General features: G+C 43.4%; 1 protein-coding gene across 2 annotated transcripts in view; it reads right to left on the reverse strand.

The window, feature by feature from the left end:
* Positions 1-1,900: 1,900 nt before the first annotated feature.
* The window catches only part of PLEKHH2 (pleckstrin homology, MyTH4 and FERM domain containing H2), a 165,360-nt gene continuing 153,405 nt past the window's right edge, over positions 1,901-13,855 (reverse strand). The window contains exons 24-30 of one of the 2 annotated variants that reach the window (XM_040430337.1): positions 12,588-12,685; positions 12,326-12,467; positions 10,140-10,273; positions 8,530-8,659; positions 7,086-7,172; positions 4,180-4,314; positions 1,901-2,724 (exon numbers count right to left, since the gene is read on the reverse strand). In XM_040430337.1, coding sequence (XP_040286271.1) covers positions 2,542-2,724; positions 4,180-4,314; positions 7,086-7,172; positions 8,530-8,659; positions 10,140-10,273; positions 12,326-12,467; positions 12,588-12,685 — 909 coding nt within the window. In that variant the 3' untranslated portion in view covers positions 1,901-2,541. The remainder of the gene's footprint in view (positions 2,725-4,179; positions 4,315-7,085; positions 7,173-8,529; positions 8,660-10,139; positions 10,274-12,325; positions 12,468-12,587; positions 12,686-13,855) is intronic. The other variant, XM_040430338.1, reaches the window with a different exon arrangement.

The raw sequence follows: 13,855 nt of genomic DNA on the forward strand, positions 1-13,855 counted from the left end.
AAAAACGCAACAGAAACGGAAACACAAAGAAAACAAAAAACGGAACAACGGATCCGTGAAAAACGGACCGCAAAACACTGAAAAAGCCATACGGTCGTGTGAAAGAGGCCTAAAGGGGTATTCCTATTTCATAAAGCGATGGCATATCACTAGGATTTGCTGTCACTTTATGATCGGTGCGGGTCCAACTGATCCTGAGATTTGAAGGCGCTGCACTGCTGATTCAATACTGCACCCCTTTCCATGCACAGCGGCGCCCCGACCACCCGATGCAGGAGAACTGATCTTTGCAAAGCAAGGGGGCCGAAAACAACGAAAGGGGAATGAGGCACTAAAGCAGCGCTGTGGCCTCTTCAGGATTGTGGGGTCCCAGGGTTCGGCCTCAATGGATGGCATCCTAATGTTATCACTTTATCAGATGGGATCCATTTCTGCCACGTGCATGGACCAGAGGGCGCTATGTGCGCTGCTGTATATGTTGTATCCGTGCGGACCCTTAATCTCTCCCAGAAACATTATTTCTAGGGAAGGATCCCTCCATAAATCAACAGCTAGATTGTAACTAAGTCCGTGTAAAACCAGAGGCGTGGACCCATAAAACCCTTTAGACTTCGTATTACTGATCCATACCACTCAGGTTACGACCACCCTACAATCCAGCAGTGGTGGTCGTGCTTGCTCACTAAGATACGATCAGCTTCCAGTATGTATGCTACCTACAGAATATTATATTCTACCTCTTTGTCTTGTATGACCTGGGATATACACATTGCGTACATTCCCGCTGCGATAATCTGATGGCTTTGAATAGATGTTTCAATAATTAACCTACTTAGTACGTTCGTAGGAATATATGCCTCAAGCTTTCCAGAATGAATACTAGTAATACTTCACATACGACACACAGCAGTAATGTAGCAGTAATCGCGTAAAGCAATTATTGAATATAATGTATGGAGAGAAGCTTACGCCGCGGCTCTTATGTGTTATTATAGAAGTAATAAAGTCACGAGAATAATCATTTATTCAGTAATAATCGGATTATCACGTGTATATCTCTAGGCATGTCTTATAATGCATTAAAGTGCCTCTGAACATGTGCATGTGGGCTGTCGTGTATTATCCCCACCTCAGGTCTCGTTCACATTTCCGTTTTTCAGTTTCCGTTTCTTTATATGCAAATGAGGGGTATTTATATTTTAGTTTTGCCCACAGAGTTTTGTGGGAAAGACAAGAAGGAGGCGGCGGAGGGCACTAGATATAGTAAGGAGCGCACTGCAATGTTCTGCTTTACTTTGGAACAGTATTTGGACACCTCTGCACCTTTTTTTTAAGTGCATTGCATGTATTATGTGACCTTTTTGGGATTGGTTTTAATCATTTTTAACTGATTTGATTTTGCAGCTGTGTTACAATACATTGCAAGCTGCCTGGTTTTTGTTCTGTGCCAATCCCCACAGCTGGGTTTCCTTGTTCATTTAGTCTCCAGCGGATAAGATGTGATCAGAATTTAATTTAGATTCATATTCAGAAGAAGACAAGAGATTGTGCCGACAGGGAGCCCGGCTGTTGGGTTTGACATGGAGAGGAATCACGCAGCTTGCAATGTATTGTAATGCGTGCAAGCTGTAGAAGGAAAAAAAATGCTTCTGTAAAAAAAAAAAAAAAAAAAAAAAAAAAAAGACAGATTTTTTTTTTCCCCCACGTAATACATGCAATAAGTATAAAAAGAAAAAGATGCAAAGCCTTTCAGATGTGACCTGCTTGTTGGGTGTCAAACAGCCTTTGCCTACACCTAGTGGTGCACCTAGCCTTTCTGCTGCCTGAGGCGAAAACTGATACAGCGCCCCTCCCTCCCCAATGCCAATGTCTTACCCTAATCCCTTCCCTTCAGCCTATGGCCCTTCGGATGCCCCCCTCTTGCCCCAACCTGGTGCTGCCTAAGGCGATCGCCTCACCTGGCCTTGCACTCCTACCTTCACCCCCTGAGATGTAAATCCTGTACTGAGATTCGCCTATTTGTAAAAAAGCACGACCTCCAAAATGTCAGACTCTCTACAATCAGCAAATTCATATAAGCTTTGAAGATCTGATCTCCACACACAAGCAGAGAACGGATGGCGCCGCATTATTTATACCTGCACCTTCCTCTAGGAATGTATGCGGTATAACTCCTATCCTCTTCGCAACCTTCAGTCGTGTTACCGGAACGGATTTAATTCTCATTATTGGTTGTATCAGAAGATGTCCTCGGCCTTCATTTACTTAAACCAATCAGGAACACACGTCATCGATATGCCATTACATAAGCACCCTGACCACCAGCAGTAGTGAGGCAGGGCGGGTAGGAACACATGCAGCAATAAGGCCATGTGTGAACCTCGTCTCTGCCATCCCTATTATGGCACCATTAAAACACAACCACTATTGAAAGCAGCGTGATACCACCTATTGGACCCAACGTTTCTTATCTTCTTTTGGTCTACGCGTCTATATACATAACTATATTAATATTATTTATCGGTTCGGTTTTTATCTCCGCTATAATAAGGTAGGCCCTTTAGTTGGTCGGTTGTTTGACAGCAGCAGCTGGCTTCCCATGTGTTTGCTTTTCGATTCTTCTTGGGCAGAGAGAAGTGCTGGCGCAGAGAGGTGATGGGCGACCACTTTTTGCTGTTGGGTTGTGTTTATGTAGCTGGCAATCAGCAGCGTTATCTCCAAAATCTAAAACACAAAAGAACATTAAAAATATATATTATGCAATTATGCAAACCCCTCCTGCCCCAAAATATGTAACTGCTATTATTTTTTTCCAAAGTAGTGAGACCCATTCATTTTTCACCTTTTATTATATTTCTATGGCAGATCATAAAAGTTCTGGAAGCAATAGACAGTGACGAGAAAGCAGGGATTGTGGACGTGGGAGATTTCTGGAGCAAATAACAAAGCCCTTCTATGCAATTGAGCAAAAAAATAAATAAAGCCCTCCTATGTTATGGAACAAAAATAAATAAATCTAAATAAAAAAACAAAAGCATCCAAAGCTATGGAGCAAACAAAAAACAAAGCCCTCCTATGTTACGGAGCAAAAATAAATAAATAAATACATAAAAAAGAGAGAGAAAAAAGCCTCCTATGCTATGGAGCAAAAAGGCAAAAAAAAAACAAAAAACAAAGCTCTCCTATGTTATGGAGCAAAAATAAATAAATAAATAAATAAACAAAGGTCTCCTATGTTATAGAGGGGAAAAAAACAACAAAAAAACAAAGGCCTTATATGTTACGAAGCAAAAAAATAAATAACCAAATAAATAAATAAAAAAGGCAAAAAACAAAGGCCTCCTATGGAAAAACAAAAACAAAACAAACAATAACAAAGCACAAAAAGCAAAAAAACAAAAACCCAAACAACAAAGGCCTCCTATGCTATGGGGCAGAAATGCAATAAAAAACAAAGCCCTCCTATGTTATTGAGCAAAAAAATGAAGAAAAAAAAACAAAGGCTTCCTATGTTATGGAGCAAAACACAAATATATAAAAAACAAAACAAAGGCTTCCTATGCTTCAGAGCAAAAAAAAATAAGTTGTCCTATGGATTCAAAACAAAAATGAAAAAAAAAACAGAGCCCTTCTTGGGTTCGGACGGCTATGTTATGACTCTTCAAAGGCGGAGAGGGAAAAACAAAAAGTTTTTTGCTTGGTCCGTATGGGGTTAACACACCTAGTCTGTCCAGGCCCATCTACTTTATATGGTCCAACTAATGAAATTAATATAATAAGTGCCGTCTCCGTGCCGCCATCTGTTGCGCCGCCAGCAGAAAATATTGTTCAGGTGCTGTTGCTCCTGTTATTTTTAATGGTAGCAATCTAGGCTTCTCGGCAGAAAAGCTTCTCTCGTTTACGTCGCCACATTTTATTTGTGTAAGTGAAATTTGGAACCCGGTGAGAAGACCACTAGACGAACAAAAGAGCAAGCATTTTGTAATGACATCCCCCGGTCTTCTAGTTTATAATTGCTTTTTTTCCCCCTCTCCAAGCTTCCAGCTAAGATAATAAACATGGCTTTGTTTAAACCGCAGGTGCTTAATTCATGCTTTTTATATCCTAGCACATAAGAGTACTTTATTCCTGAAAGCCTACCTCCGAGCGGCTGGCGTGTATTTCAGCTAATGTACCTACCTTTACTTTTGCCATGGCAAACAGAAGTTTTTCAGTTGACTTGTCCTTTGTCTGCGTGTTAACTACCAGCATAAAGTCATCCCGGTAACCTCCGAAGGTCATTAGACTCCTGTGTACGTACGTGAACAGCAACCTCTTAAGAAACAGAAGAGTGGGAGGAAAAAAAAAAGATGGCAAAACATTATTTGTATTTCCAATTCAAACAACGACTGCGATGAAAGACTCTGACAAAAGCGAGGCATTTACTTAATAAAAGACTCCGCTACTGCCATTTTCCCCCCGAAGGGACATATGAGCGTCACATTTGGAGCCCGTCTGATTTCAGAGCAGGTTTGTAATAAATCCATAAATAAGTCATTTAGCATTTTACTAATACACCTACAGGAAACGTTTTGTGACTGAAAAATGAAATTTTTGAGTTTATTATAATTTAAAGGGCATCTGTCGGCAGATTTGTACCTAATGTTCACATGTGTCCGCATTGCTGAGAAAAATGATGTTTTAGTATATGCAAATGAGCCTCTAGGAGCAACGGGGGCGTTACCGTTACACCTAGAGCGAGGATCAGAAACCTTCGCACTCTAGCTGCTAAGAAACTACAACTCCCATCATGCACATTCGGTTGTTTTTGTAACTTGCATAGAACAGCTGGAGAGACGGAGGTTGCTGACCCCTGTCTTAGATTCTCAGCTCTCTATTTAACTGCTGCGCCCTCTCCACTTTGACTGACAGGGCCAGGCAGTGAAAGTGTCACGGGGCGCCGATAGCGCACTCTGTCTCCCATCAGCCGCAGACCTGCTGCTTAGCTTCGGGAGCGAGGATCTGTGTTTGACCTCGTTCCCAGGGCGGCTTTGCTAGCTGGGAGGCTCCCTGCTCCTAGGTCTGCCTTGAGAGCCGAGCTGATCACTCGGTGCTCGATTTGTCTGTCTGTTGGTCATGTGACGCTGGCCACGTCACATGACCCTCACTCCCCACTATAAATACAGGCAGCAGGTTGCCTGTTAATTTTAGGTATCTGGTGATTGTTTTGTTCCTGCATACTTACCTGATCCTGTTCCCTGACGATCCTTTGCCTGCTCCTCCTGTACTGCGCATCTCTCCTGGTATCCTGACCCCGGCTTCCACCTGACGATTCTTTGCGGACTCCTGTTGTACTTCGTTTCTCTCCTGGTATTTGACCTTGGCTTTTCCTGACTATTCTCTACTCGTTCCTTAGTACTGCGTAGCTCTCTAGAGGCTAATTTGCATATATTAAAACATCCTTTTTCTCAGCAATGCGGGCACATATGAACATTGGACCAACACAGATGCCTTCAGCTGCCAAGCGCACACGGAACAGGTCAGCCAGTGTCATAGGTACAAAACTGCTGACAGATGCCATTTTAGTGAGTCTTCCTCTTCATTCCAGATATCAGACTATTTCTAGAAGATGTTGCAGATCGAACCTACAGTAAAATTTGGATAAATCTGCATCTCAGGGCGGTCAAGTTGCTAGATGATCACAAATGGGAGACTAATGAATTTAAAGGGGTGTTCCAGCTATAAGAAGTTATCCCAAAGGCATGAATGGAGCAACAGTATGCATGCTTGACCGCCACACCATTCATACAAAGCAAATCTATGACAGCTATGCCTCAGCACAGGTTTGCATTTTAATTTTCACCAGTTTCCGGCGTAAATGATAGTAGATGAGTTGGACCATGAAAGGCCACGACTCCGCCTATCAAGCCCCACTTACTTATTTCAAATTTGGCGTAAAAAATTTAAAAAGTTGCACATTTTTGCACAAAATGCTGCTTGCACAAAAATTTGTGGCTTTTGTACAGCCTTTAATCAACTGCCCCCTTGGTGTCCTTTAAGGAGCCAATGGGTTTCATGGTAACAGAATAATTCTCATTTAATTTATACTAATTAGGCCACGAACATGCATGTATACATCAGTGTTGATACCAATAGTCACAAAACAATAATGACAACAGCGTTCCCAAGTGACCCTAATGGCTGGTGGGAATATTGGTGTCATCACAACATTATTATGTGTCCACCAGCACATATATGTAATACAGTATGCATGCAGGTACGACTAGGGTTTTACTTATGGATGATCTATCCTTGGGATAGGTCAGCAATATAAGATTGAACGGGGTGTGACCAGGGGCGCAGATATAGGGGGTGCCAGATGCCTGAAGGGGCCTAAAGACCCTTGCGCTGCATAAGAAGACAGCATTATAGAAAGTGCATGCAGGTCAAGTTACACTTCTGGCTGGAGGGAAGGGGTTAGGTCAAGAATTTGGCATGGGGGGGGGGGGGGGGATGCCGTTTCAATTTTTCCCTCTGGCAGCATGAAGGCTATGTGCTTCCCGGCCACAAAGCACTGAGGGAAGGGGGGCCCAAGCTGAACTCTTGCACCAGGACCCATGAGCCTTTAGCTACTCCCCTGGAACCACCACTGATCAACGGAACTACACAGCTCTGTCCACTGAGTGGGGGTCATGTCTGGTAACTGCAGCGCTGCTCTAATCCAAGTGAATGAGAGTCCAGCTGCAGTAACCAGGCCCGGACACTACACAATGGATGGAGCTGTGTAGTTCTGATGCCTGGTTTCAATGCCAAAGTTTGTGATTGGTGGGAGTTACCTCTGCCGATCAGATATTGATGACCTATCCTGTGTGTATATGTTATATATGCTGTGTAAGGTTCAGGGGGCAGTCCACCCCTGCATGTCCAGGAGAGCTACTCCTGTATCAGAGCTTTTGAGAACAGTGGTTCTTATAGCAAGAGCAATGGATTAATATAACCCCCCCCCCCCCTCTCCATATGGATAGGGGTAGTCAAAAGTGGAGTCACTTTAAGTACTGTTTGGCATCTGTAGTTACAGACTTACAGGTAATTAGGTAAGTGCTTACCATAGTGGCATATTCTAGAACACTTATTCCATCTTCATGTACAGCCAGCCAGACGAGTGCTCCATCAAAGGGTGTCGGGGATACAGGCTGTAGATAGAAAGAGAAATATTAGCTTTATGTTGCTGCCACCAAACGGCACCACACTGCAAGCTAAGCTTTCCATGTCACTATTTAAAAAAAAAAAACAATCCAGAAATCTTGCAGTTTTCACCAATGGCAACAGAGCTTCATAGGCTGACACTTCCTGTTTTGTAGAGATCACCTCTAAGTAGTCAACTCCTTATCATCAAAGGCAGCATTACAATAACAGGTAACACAGATACATTATCCACCATTCACATAAGTGGTGATGGTCACAGCTTATCTACTCCCCTCCCTGCACAATGATCTCTGCGAAGCTCACACAGCATGTCCACAACACTTTCCCATTGACATCAATGAGTTGTTTACAGGTTCTTATGATCCATGACTGCTTTTAAAGCATATCTCTGGACGCTGTTATCAGCAACAAGATAAAATAATTATTATTATTATTATTAAACTGATTAGAATAAACGGTGTCACTATCTGCTTTTAATAAGGGAAAGAAACGAATAAATGTGATATATTCTCTGCAAGTCTTGACTATAGGAGACAAACGTATGGCGTGTGCATCTTCTTCTTTGGTGACGCCCATTTCTGCCAACACTCCAAGACACTTCCTAAGAAAACTGACCCTAGTATTTCCATATGAGATAGGAAAATGAGTTTATGAGTTTCACGAGAGACATGTACTTAGCCAACATTGTGAAATATACTGATAACCCTTCTGGAGAAGGCTTGTTGATCCAGGGAGTTATTTCAATTGCCTAATTGGAGTTCAGAAGGAATTTCGGGGGGGGGGGGGGGGGGGGTTCTTTCCTCTCGATTAACTTGCAGGATAACAGGCAGAACTGGATGGACGGATGTCTTTTTTCAGCCTTACAAACTATCTAACTATGTTACAATTTCTAGACGCAGACAGCAGAGGGCGCCAGTGGAAGCAACTGTCCTCCAGTCATTAAGCATATAGCACCCCCTGGTGGTTCTCAAGCAATTCTCCAGTAACAGTGAACCATGAAACTCATTAGCTCATTTACCATTTGGAATCTAGTAGACAGTAGCTGCTTTACCAGTATGACCACAGGGCGTGGTCTGGCAGGCTAATTAGGACCGCACTGTTAAGACGCTCGGTATTGTTAATGGACGTGTGGAATTGCGGGTGCTGTGCGGCCACTAACAATACAGACCAACTACACAGCGCAGTCCTAATTAGCTTAATTAGAGCCCAACACGGCCTGTATGGCCACGCCAAAACTGTGCCGTGTGTCGCACCCTTAGGGTGAAAGTGATCCCCCTTATCTACTGGGCCCCTGTGGAAACATTGCACAGCCCCCTATATCCTGCTCAGCACGTGGTTTCTTACTTTTGCTGGAAAAAGAGTAGCACCAAAGAACGTCCACTTTCTTGCAACCGTAAGATATATTCGCACGCAGTCTGAAGTGCTGTGACCCCGGAGAGCCATCCATCTTGCTGCTAGCCGTTGGTTAAGCTGCCTGGAGTAAAATAATAGGCAACAGATCAGTTTGGATTGATCCCCCTTTCCTGACCATAGAGTTCTCAAGCAGTGAGCCTATATTGGGAACAGCTGAGGAGCCCATAAACCTTCAATACCCGCCAGCCAAAGGAGCAGAGGGGGGATATGTTCTCGGTGCGCAGAGTGGATTGAGCTGGTTAAATTCAACATCTTCGATCCAACTTTCCCCCCAATATCATCAAAGCTCCAAAACCCCATACACATATGGTAGACAGCCCCAATGAAACTGCTTGATTTGTCCAACTTTGCTCTTAAATGGCTATTCCACCTTTTAGAAAATGATGACCAACCTATATTCCATATAGGTTTCAATACCAGGTTGGTGGTGGTCCAACACCAGCACTGCCACGATCAGCCATCTGCAGCAGCCTCCAGCACAGAAAGATGGCTCCATCTGCTGTCTAGTGGCCATGCCGGGGTACTGCAGCTCAGCTCCTATTCACTTGAATAAGAACATCAGCTCTAATACCTGATAATGGCCACTACACAGTGTACGGATCAGGGGTGTTCAAGCTCCATACACTTTTTAATCTCTGGAACTTTGGCTGCTGCAAACAAGTGATCGGACCCCCACCGATCTGATACCGATGACCTATAGGTCATCACTTTATAAAAGGCGGAAAACCCCTTTAAGAATAACATTCATTATAATGAGATTTTAAATGTTGGATCCTCTGGTTGTGTGTTGTTTTAAAGGTAAAAAAAAAAAGACCTATTGTTTAAATAGCGTTTTTATGTTTAACATATTTTTAAATCATTTTTTATGTTATTTTTAATTTTCCATGTCACATCTATATTTAAAACCATAAAATCCTGCAGTTTTCGCACTGGTCACTATAATAGGAGCCACTTCTTGGTCTGTACAGATCACTTTACTGCAGTTATCTGCTTATCTGTCAGTCTAGTCCTGCCTGTAATGATATCACCTCTGTGTATAGATAAGACAGGATCCACCATTCACAGTAGGTGATTGTCAGAGCTTATCTATTCTTTCCTTGTACAATGACCTCCGCACAGGTCACAGAGCATGCCCAGAAAACTCTCATAGAGAAGTCAATGAGATCTCCCTCCTGTCCATTGTGTCTATGGACCATGGGGCTGCTGTAAAGCAATTTTTTTATGCTTTGTAAATGTTTTTAAGAACAGGTCAAACAAGATGGACGGCCCCATAATCATGTTCAGAAAATAGAATAAAAAAAAATCTAGAATCAGAAAATAAACTAAAATTAGAAAAAAAGGAGATTTTCGTTTTAACTTGCAGATAAAATTTTTGGTGACAAATTTCCTTTAAGTTGTTCTAATCTTCTGAACAAGTGCTAGATATCTCCCCCATGAAGGGGCTGAAAACATTTACCAAGAATAATGTCTGCCTTGGGTTTGGAGAGGTGGGAGATGAAAATCAAAGATATTAGGATAGGATATGATATTGTGGAACCTACCGTAACTGCTCCTCTGTACAGTCCTGTCTATACCTCTTTGGATAAAATTTTTCCAGTGTTTGCCTTAGTGTCTGGGTCATCTTCAGTTGATTAGCTGTGGTTTGGAGGGGTCGTTCAAAATCTCCACTTTCCACCTGCAAAAAAAGATGAGCAAGTGATCTGTTTTCTGTACCTAGCCGACACTACCAGTAAGTGATCCTGCTTGATCGCCATACTCAGTGTAAATGAATGGTGTGACTTATACAGGCATGCAGCCACAGTTTCTTTTTAAAGGGGATGTCCACATTCTAGATATTGAGTGGGAGCTGAGCTGCAGGAACCCAGCGTGGCCGCTATACAGTGGACGGAGCTTTCTGCTTCAGGCTTCAACCAAATTCTTGCCCCAGATGAAGTAGCGCAGCTATGTCCCTGAGAAGACCATGCAGCTGGCAATTACTTTATAAGGACCAAATAGTGAGCCATTTATACATTTTACTCACTTTTTACACTTACCTCGACCGTTTTAAAAACGAAAAGAAAAAAGGGGAAAAAGCTATAAAATGGGCAAAATTTTCAAGATATTTGCCGTTTCTACTGGTACACAAAAAATGTCTAACCTGCCTACCAAGATGCTCATCAGTATCTGATCGATGGGGATCCGACACCCGGGACCTCGCCGATCAGGTGTTTGAGAAGGCAGCAGCGCGCGTTGTTCATTGGTCACATGGCCTACACGCAGTACGCTCCCCGTTGAATGGGGCTGAACACGATCCCAATCACAGCCGCTATACAATGTACGGTGCTGTGCTTGGCAAGCTGAGAGAAGGCCATGGCTCTCACAGGAGAGCTGATCACCGGGGGTCTCGGGTGTCGAACCCTCACCGATCAGATACTGACGACCTATCCTGAGGATAAGTCACAGGAGAGCTGATCAGCGGGGGTCTCGGGTGTCGGACCCCCACCGATCAGATACTGACGACCTATCCTGAGGATAAGTCATCAGTATAAAAGTCTTGGAAAACCCTTTTAATCTACTGCCGATCAGGTCCATTTCGACTGGTGACCAGCAGAGGAGAGCAGGGTTAGCCATGGGGGATTAATGATCTTTTTCTTCTCCTGCAGAAAGGTTAAAGGGGAGAGTCTCCTGCTGCAGCCACTTGTCTTACCGCCAGACACAGGATAGTGAGGAGGAGCAGGAGGGGCATGGCCGATCTCTGGGACACAGAGAGAAAATGTCTTCATGTATTTGTCAATTTTTATTGTAATATGAGACAAAATAGGACCAAGGGGAAAAGCAAATTCCATTCACACGTTCGCAATTCTGTTCCGCATTTTGCGGAACGGAATTGCGGACCCATTCATTTCTATGGGGCGACACGATGTGCTGCCCGGATCCGGAAATGCATTTCGGGTCAACATTTCCGTTCCCGAAAAAAATAGAACATGTCCTATTCTTGTCCGCAATTGCGGACAAGATTAGGCATATTCTATTATAGTGCCGGCGATGTGCGGTCCGCAAAATGCGGAACGCACATTGCCGGTGTCCGTGATTTGCGGATCCGCGGATCCGCAAAACACATACGGATGTGTGAATGGACCATAATGGAGAGTAATATTTTTTTTTGTATTTTCTGTGTTTACTGTACCTTTAAACCAGGGATCGGAGATTCTGCCAACAAACCAGTTTCTCTCTGCACTGGACCTGTCATTTATTTTTCTAAATCCTATGATGATGTTACAATGTTTCGATTTATCCACTTGCCCTCGAGATGGCTTCCGAAACGTGCGTCCATTCATTTCATTTCTTAATGTGCAAAATTATGTTTTATCAGAACCTTGAAGGGAAAAGCCACTTCCCGTAGAAAAAAGGAGCTTATGTAAGAAAGAACCCATGCCGATTTGAGTCTCTTTCTTTTAAAGCCACTTTGCTGCCATTATTCCATACATTAGGCACATTACCGCGCACGTAGACCCATTAAAACAATACGCTAATAATACCTTGGCTTTCAACATCTGTTATCCACCTGCATAAGACTAAGAGATGGAGGGACGGTTAAGCCACCTTGGGAAGCCATCTTTAGATTGGGAATTCAAATTGTATAATTAGCGGTTAATAGTGTACTGCACATTAGCGGACTGCTTCATTAAAAGTAATTGCTTTGGAAATTGCATTAAAAGGTATACATAGTTCATTTCTCAGAGGTTACCTGGGCCAGCAGAGCAGCCAGCTCCAGTGCCAGCTCCTTATTTACTGGAAAGATGCCATTAACGATTTTATCATTCGTCTGGTACATTAACAGCAGTTTCTCTCTCTCCGTCTCCCCTCGCACCTGCACAGTGAAACTCAGCCTGTAATACGGGGGAGAAAAAGTCAGAGCTCAGCTGTTATGTCGTATCGCTTCATTACGCAGAACTAATGCGATGTATGAAGCATTGAAGGTGATTGAGAGGGCCTCTGGGGTCCAGCACCTGTTCTTATACGTGAGCCGCACAGTCCGGGTGCCATCACATTTCCCAGGTAGCTGCTCCTTGGACGCCTGCTCCCACTTTGAAATGATGTCACAAATCTGGTAAAGACAAAAAAAAATGAGGTGAAATCGAGGGATGTATATAGAAATCATAGGATGTATACCTTATTGTGAAATTGGGCTCTCAACCAACTCTTTTGAAGATTGCATTGCACTCATTTAGGTCATTAATATCTACATCCCAGAGAACCTCCAATAATAATAATATTAATAATAATAATAATAATAATAATAATAATAATAAAGTAATGAACAAATAAATATATGTAATAAATTATAATGAATTCGCACAACATTTTGGACCTAAAAACCAAATGGGAGACTAATTAAATTTCCTTTAACCCCCTAAAGACCAAGCCAATTTTCCTTATTGCATTTTAGTATTTTTTTTCGTCGCCACAACTTTTTTACATTTTCCATTCACATATAAATTTTAAATTTTTAATATCTTGTACGGTGAAACAGGAAACAAATAAAAAGTGGGGTGTCAGGAGTTCAGAGATAAGGGCTACTCCATCCTTCAGAGCAGCAACCTGATGGTTCAGTGTGAAACTGAAAGCAAGATACTCTACTGAAACTTAACAAATGCTCCCCTATATGCCCGGACCCCTCACACTGATTCTACTTACCTGGCTTCCCACTTCCTGCGCAGCTCCTGGTCCCTGCACCGCTGCAGCTGCTTCTCCCTGTGCGCAGATGAAAACACCCAGTGTCGGGAGGGGGGGGAGGGGGGTAAGGGTTAGCAGCCAATGACAGGCAGTGACGGGGGATGAGCCTCCCTAGTATCGTGGGTGACACTAGGGAGGCTGGTCCCCGTCACCGCATGCCATTGGCACCGGATGTTTTCATCCCCTCACGGGTAAAAGCAGCGGCAGAGGTGCGGGGACCAGGAGCCAGGTAAGTAGAATCAGTGTGAGGGGCCTGGCATATGGGGGTTATCCAAACCATAAAACATGCCCCCCAATACCTGGGCCCCTCATACGGATTATAATTACCCGCTCCCTGGCACCCGCGTCACTCATGGTCCCCGCACAGCCGCAGCTGCATCTCCCCTTCGCGCAAATCAACTGGCAGATGCAGCGGCAACCTCGTGTGGACCAGGAGCAATGGGGAGGGGGGGTATAATCTATATGAGGTGCCCCGGCATTGGGGATATGTTTTATAGTTTGGATAACCCCTTTAACTCTGCAGAACAAAAACTGCTGAAAA

Source organism: Bufo bufo, chromosome 4 (genome assembly GCF_905171765.1).
Source record: "Bufo bufo chromosome 4, aBufBuf1.1, whole genome shotgun sequence".
Classification (NCBI taxonomy): Eukaryota; Metazoa; Chordata; class Amphibia; order Anura; family Bufonidae; genus Bufo; species Bufo bufo.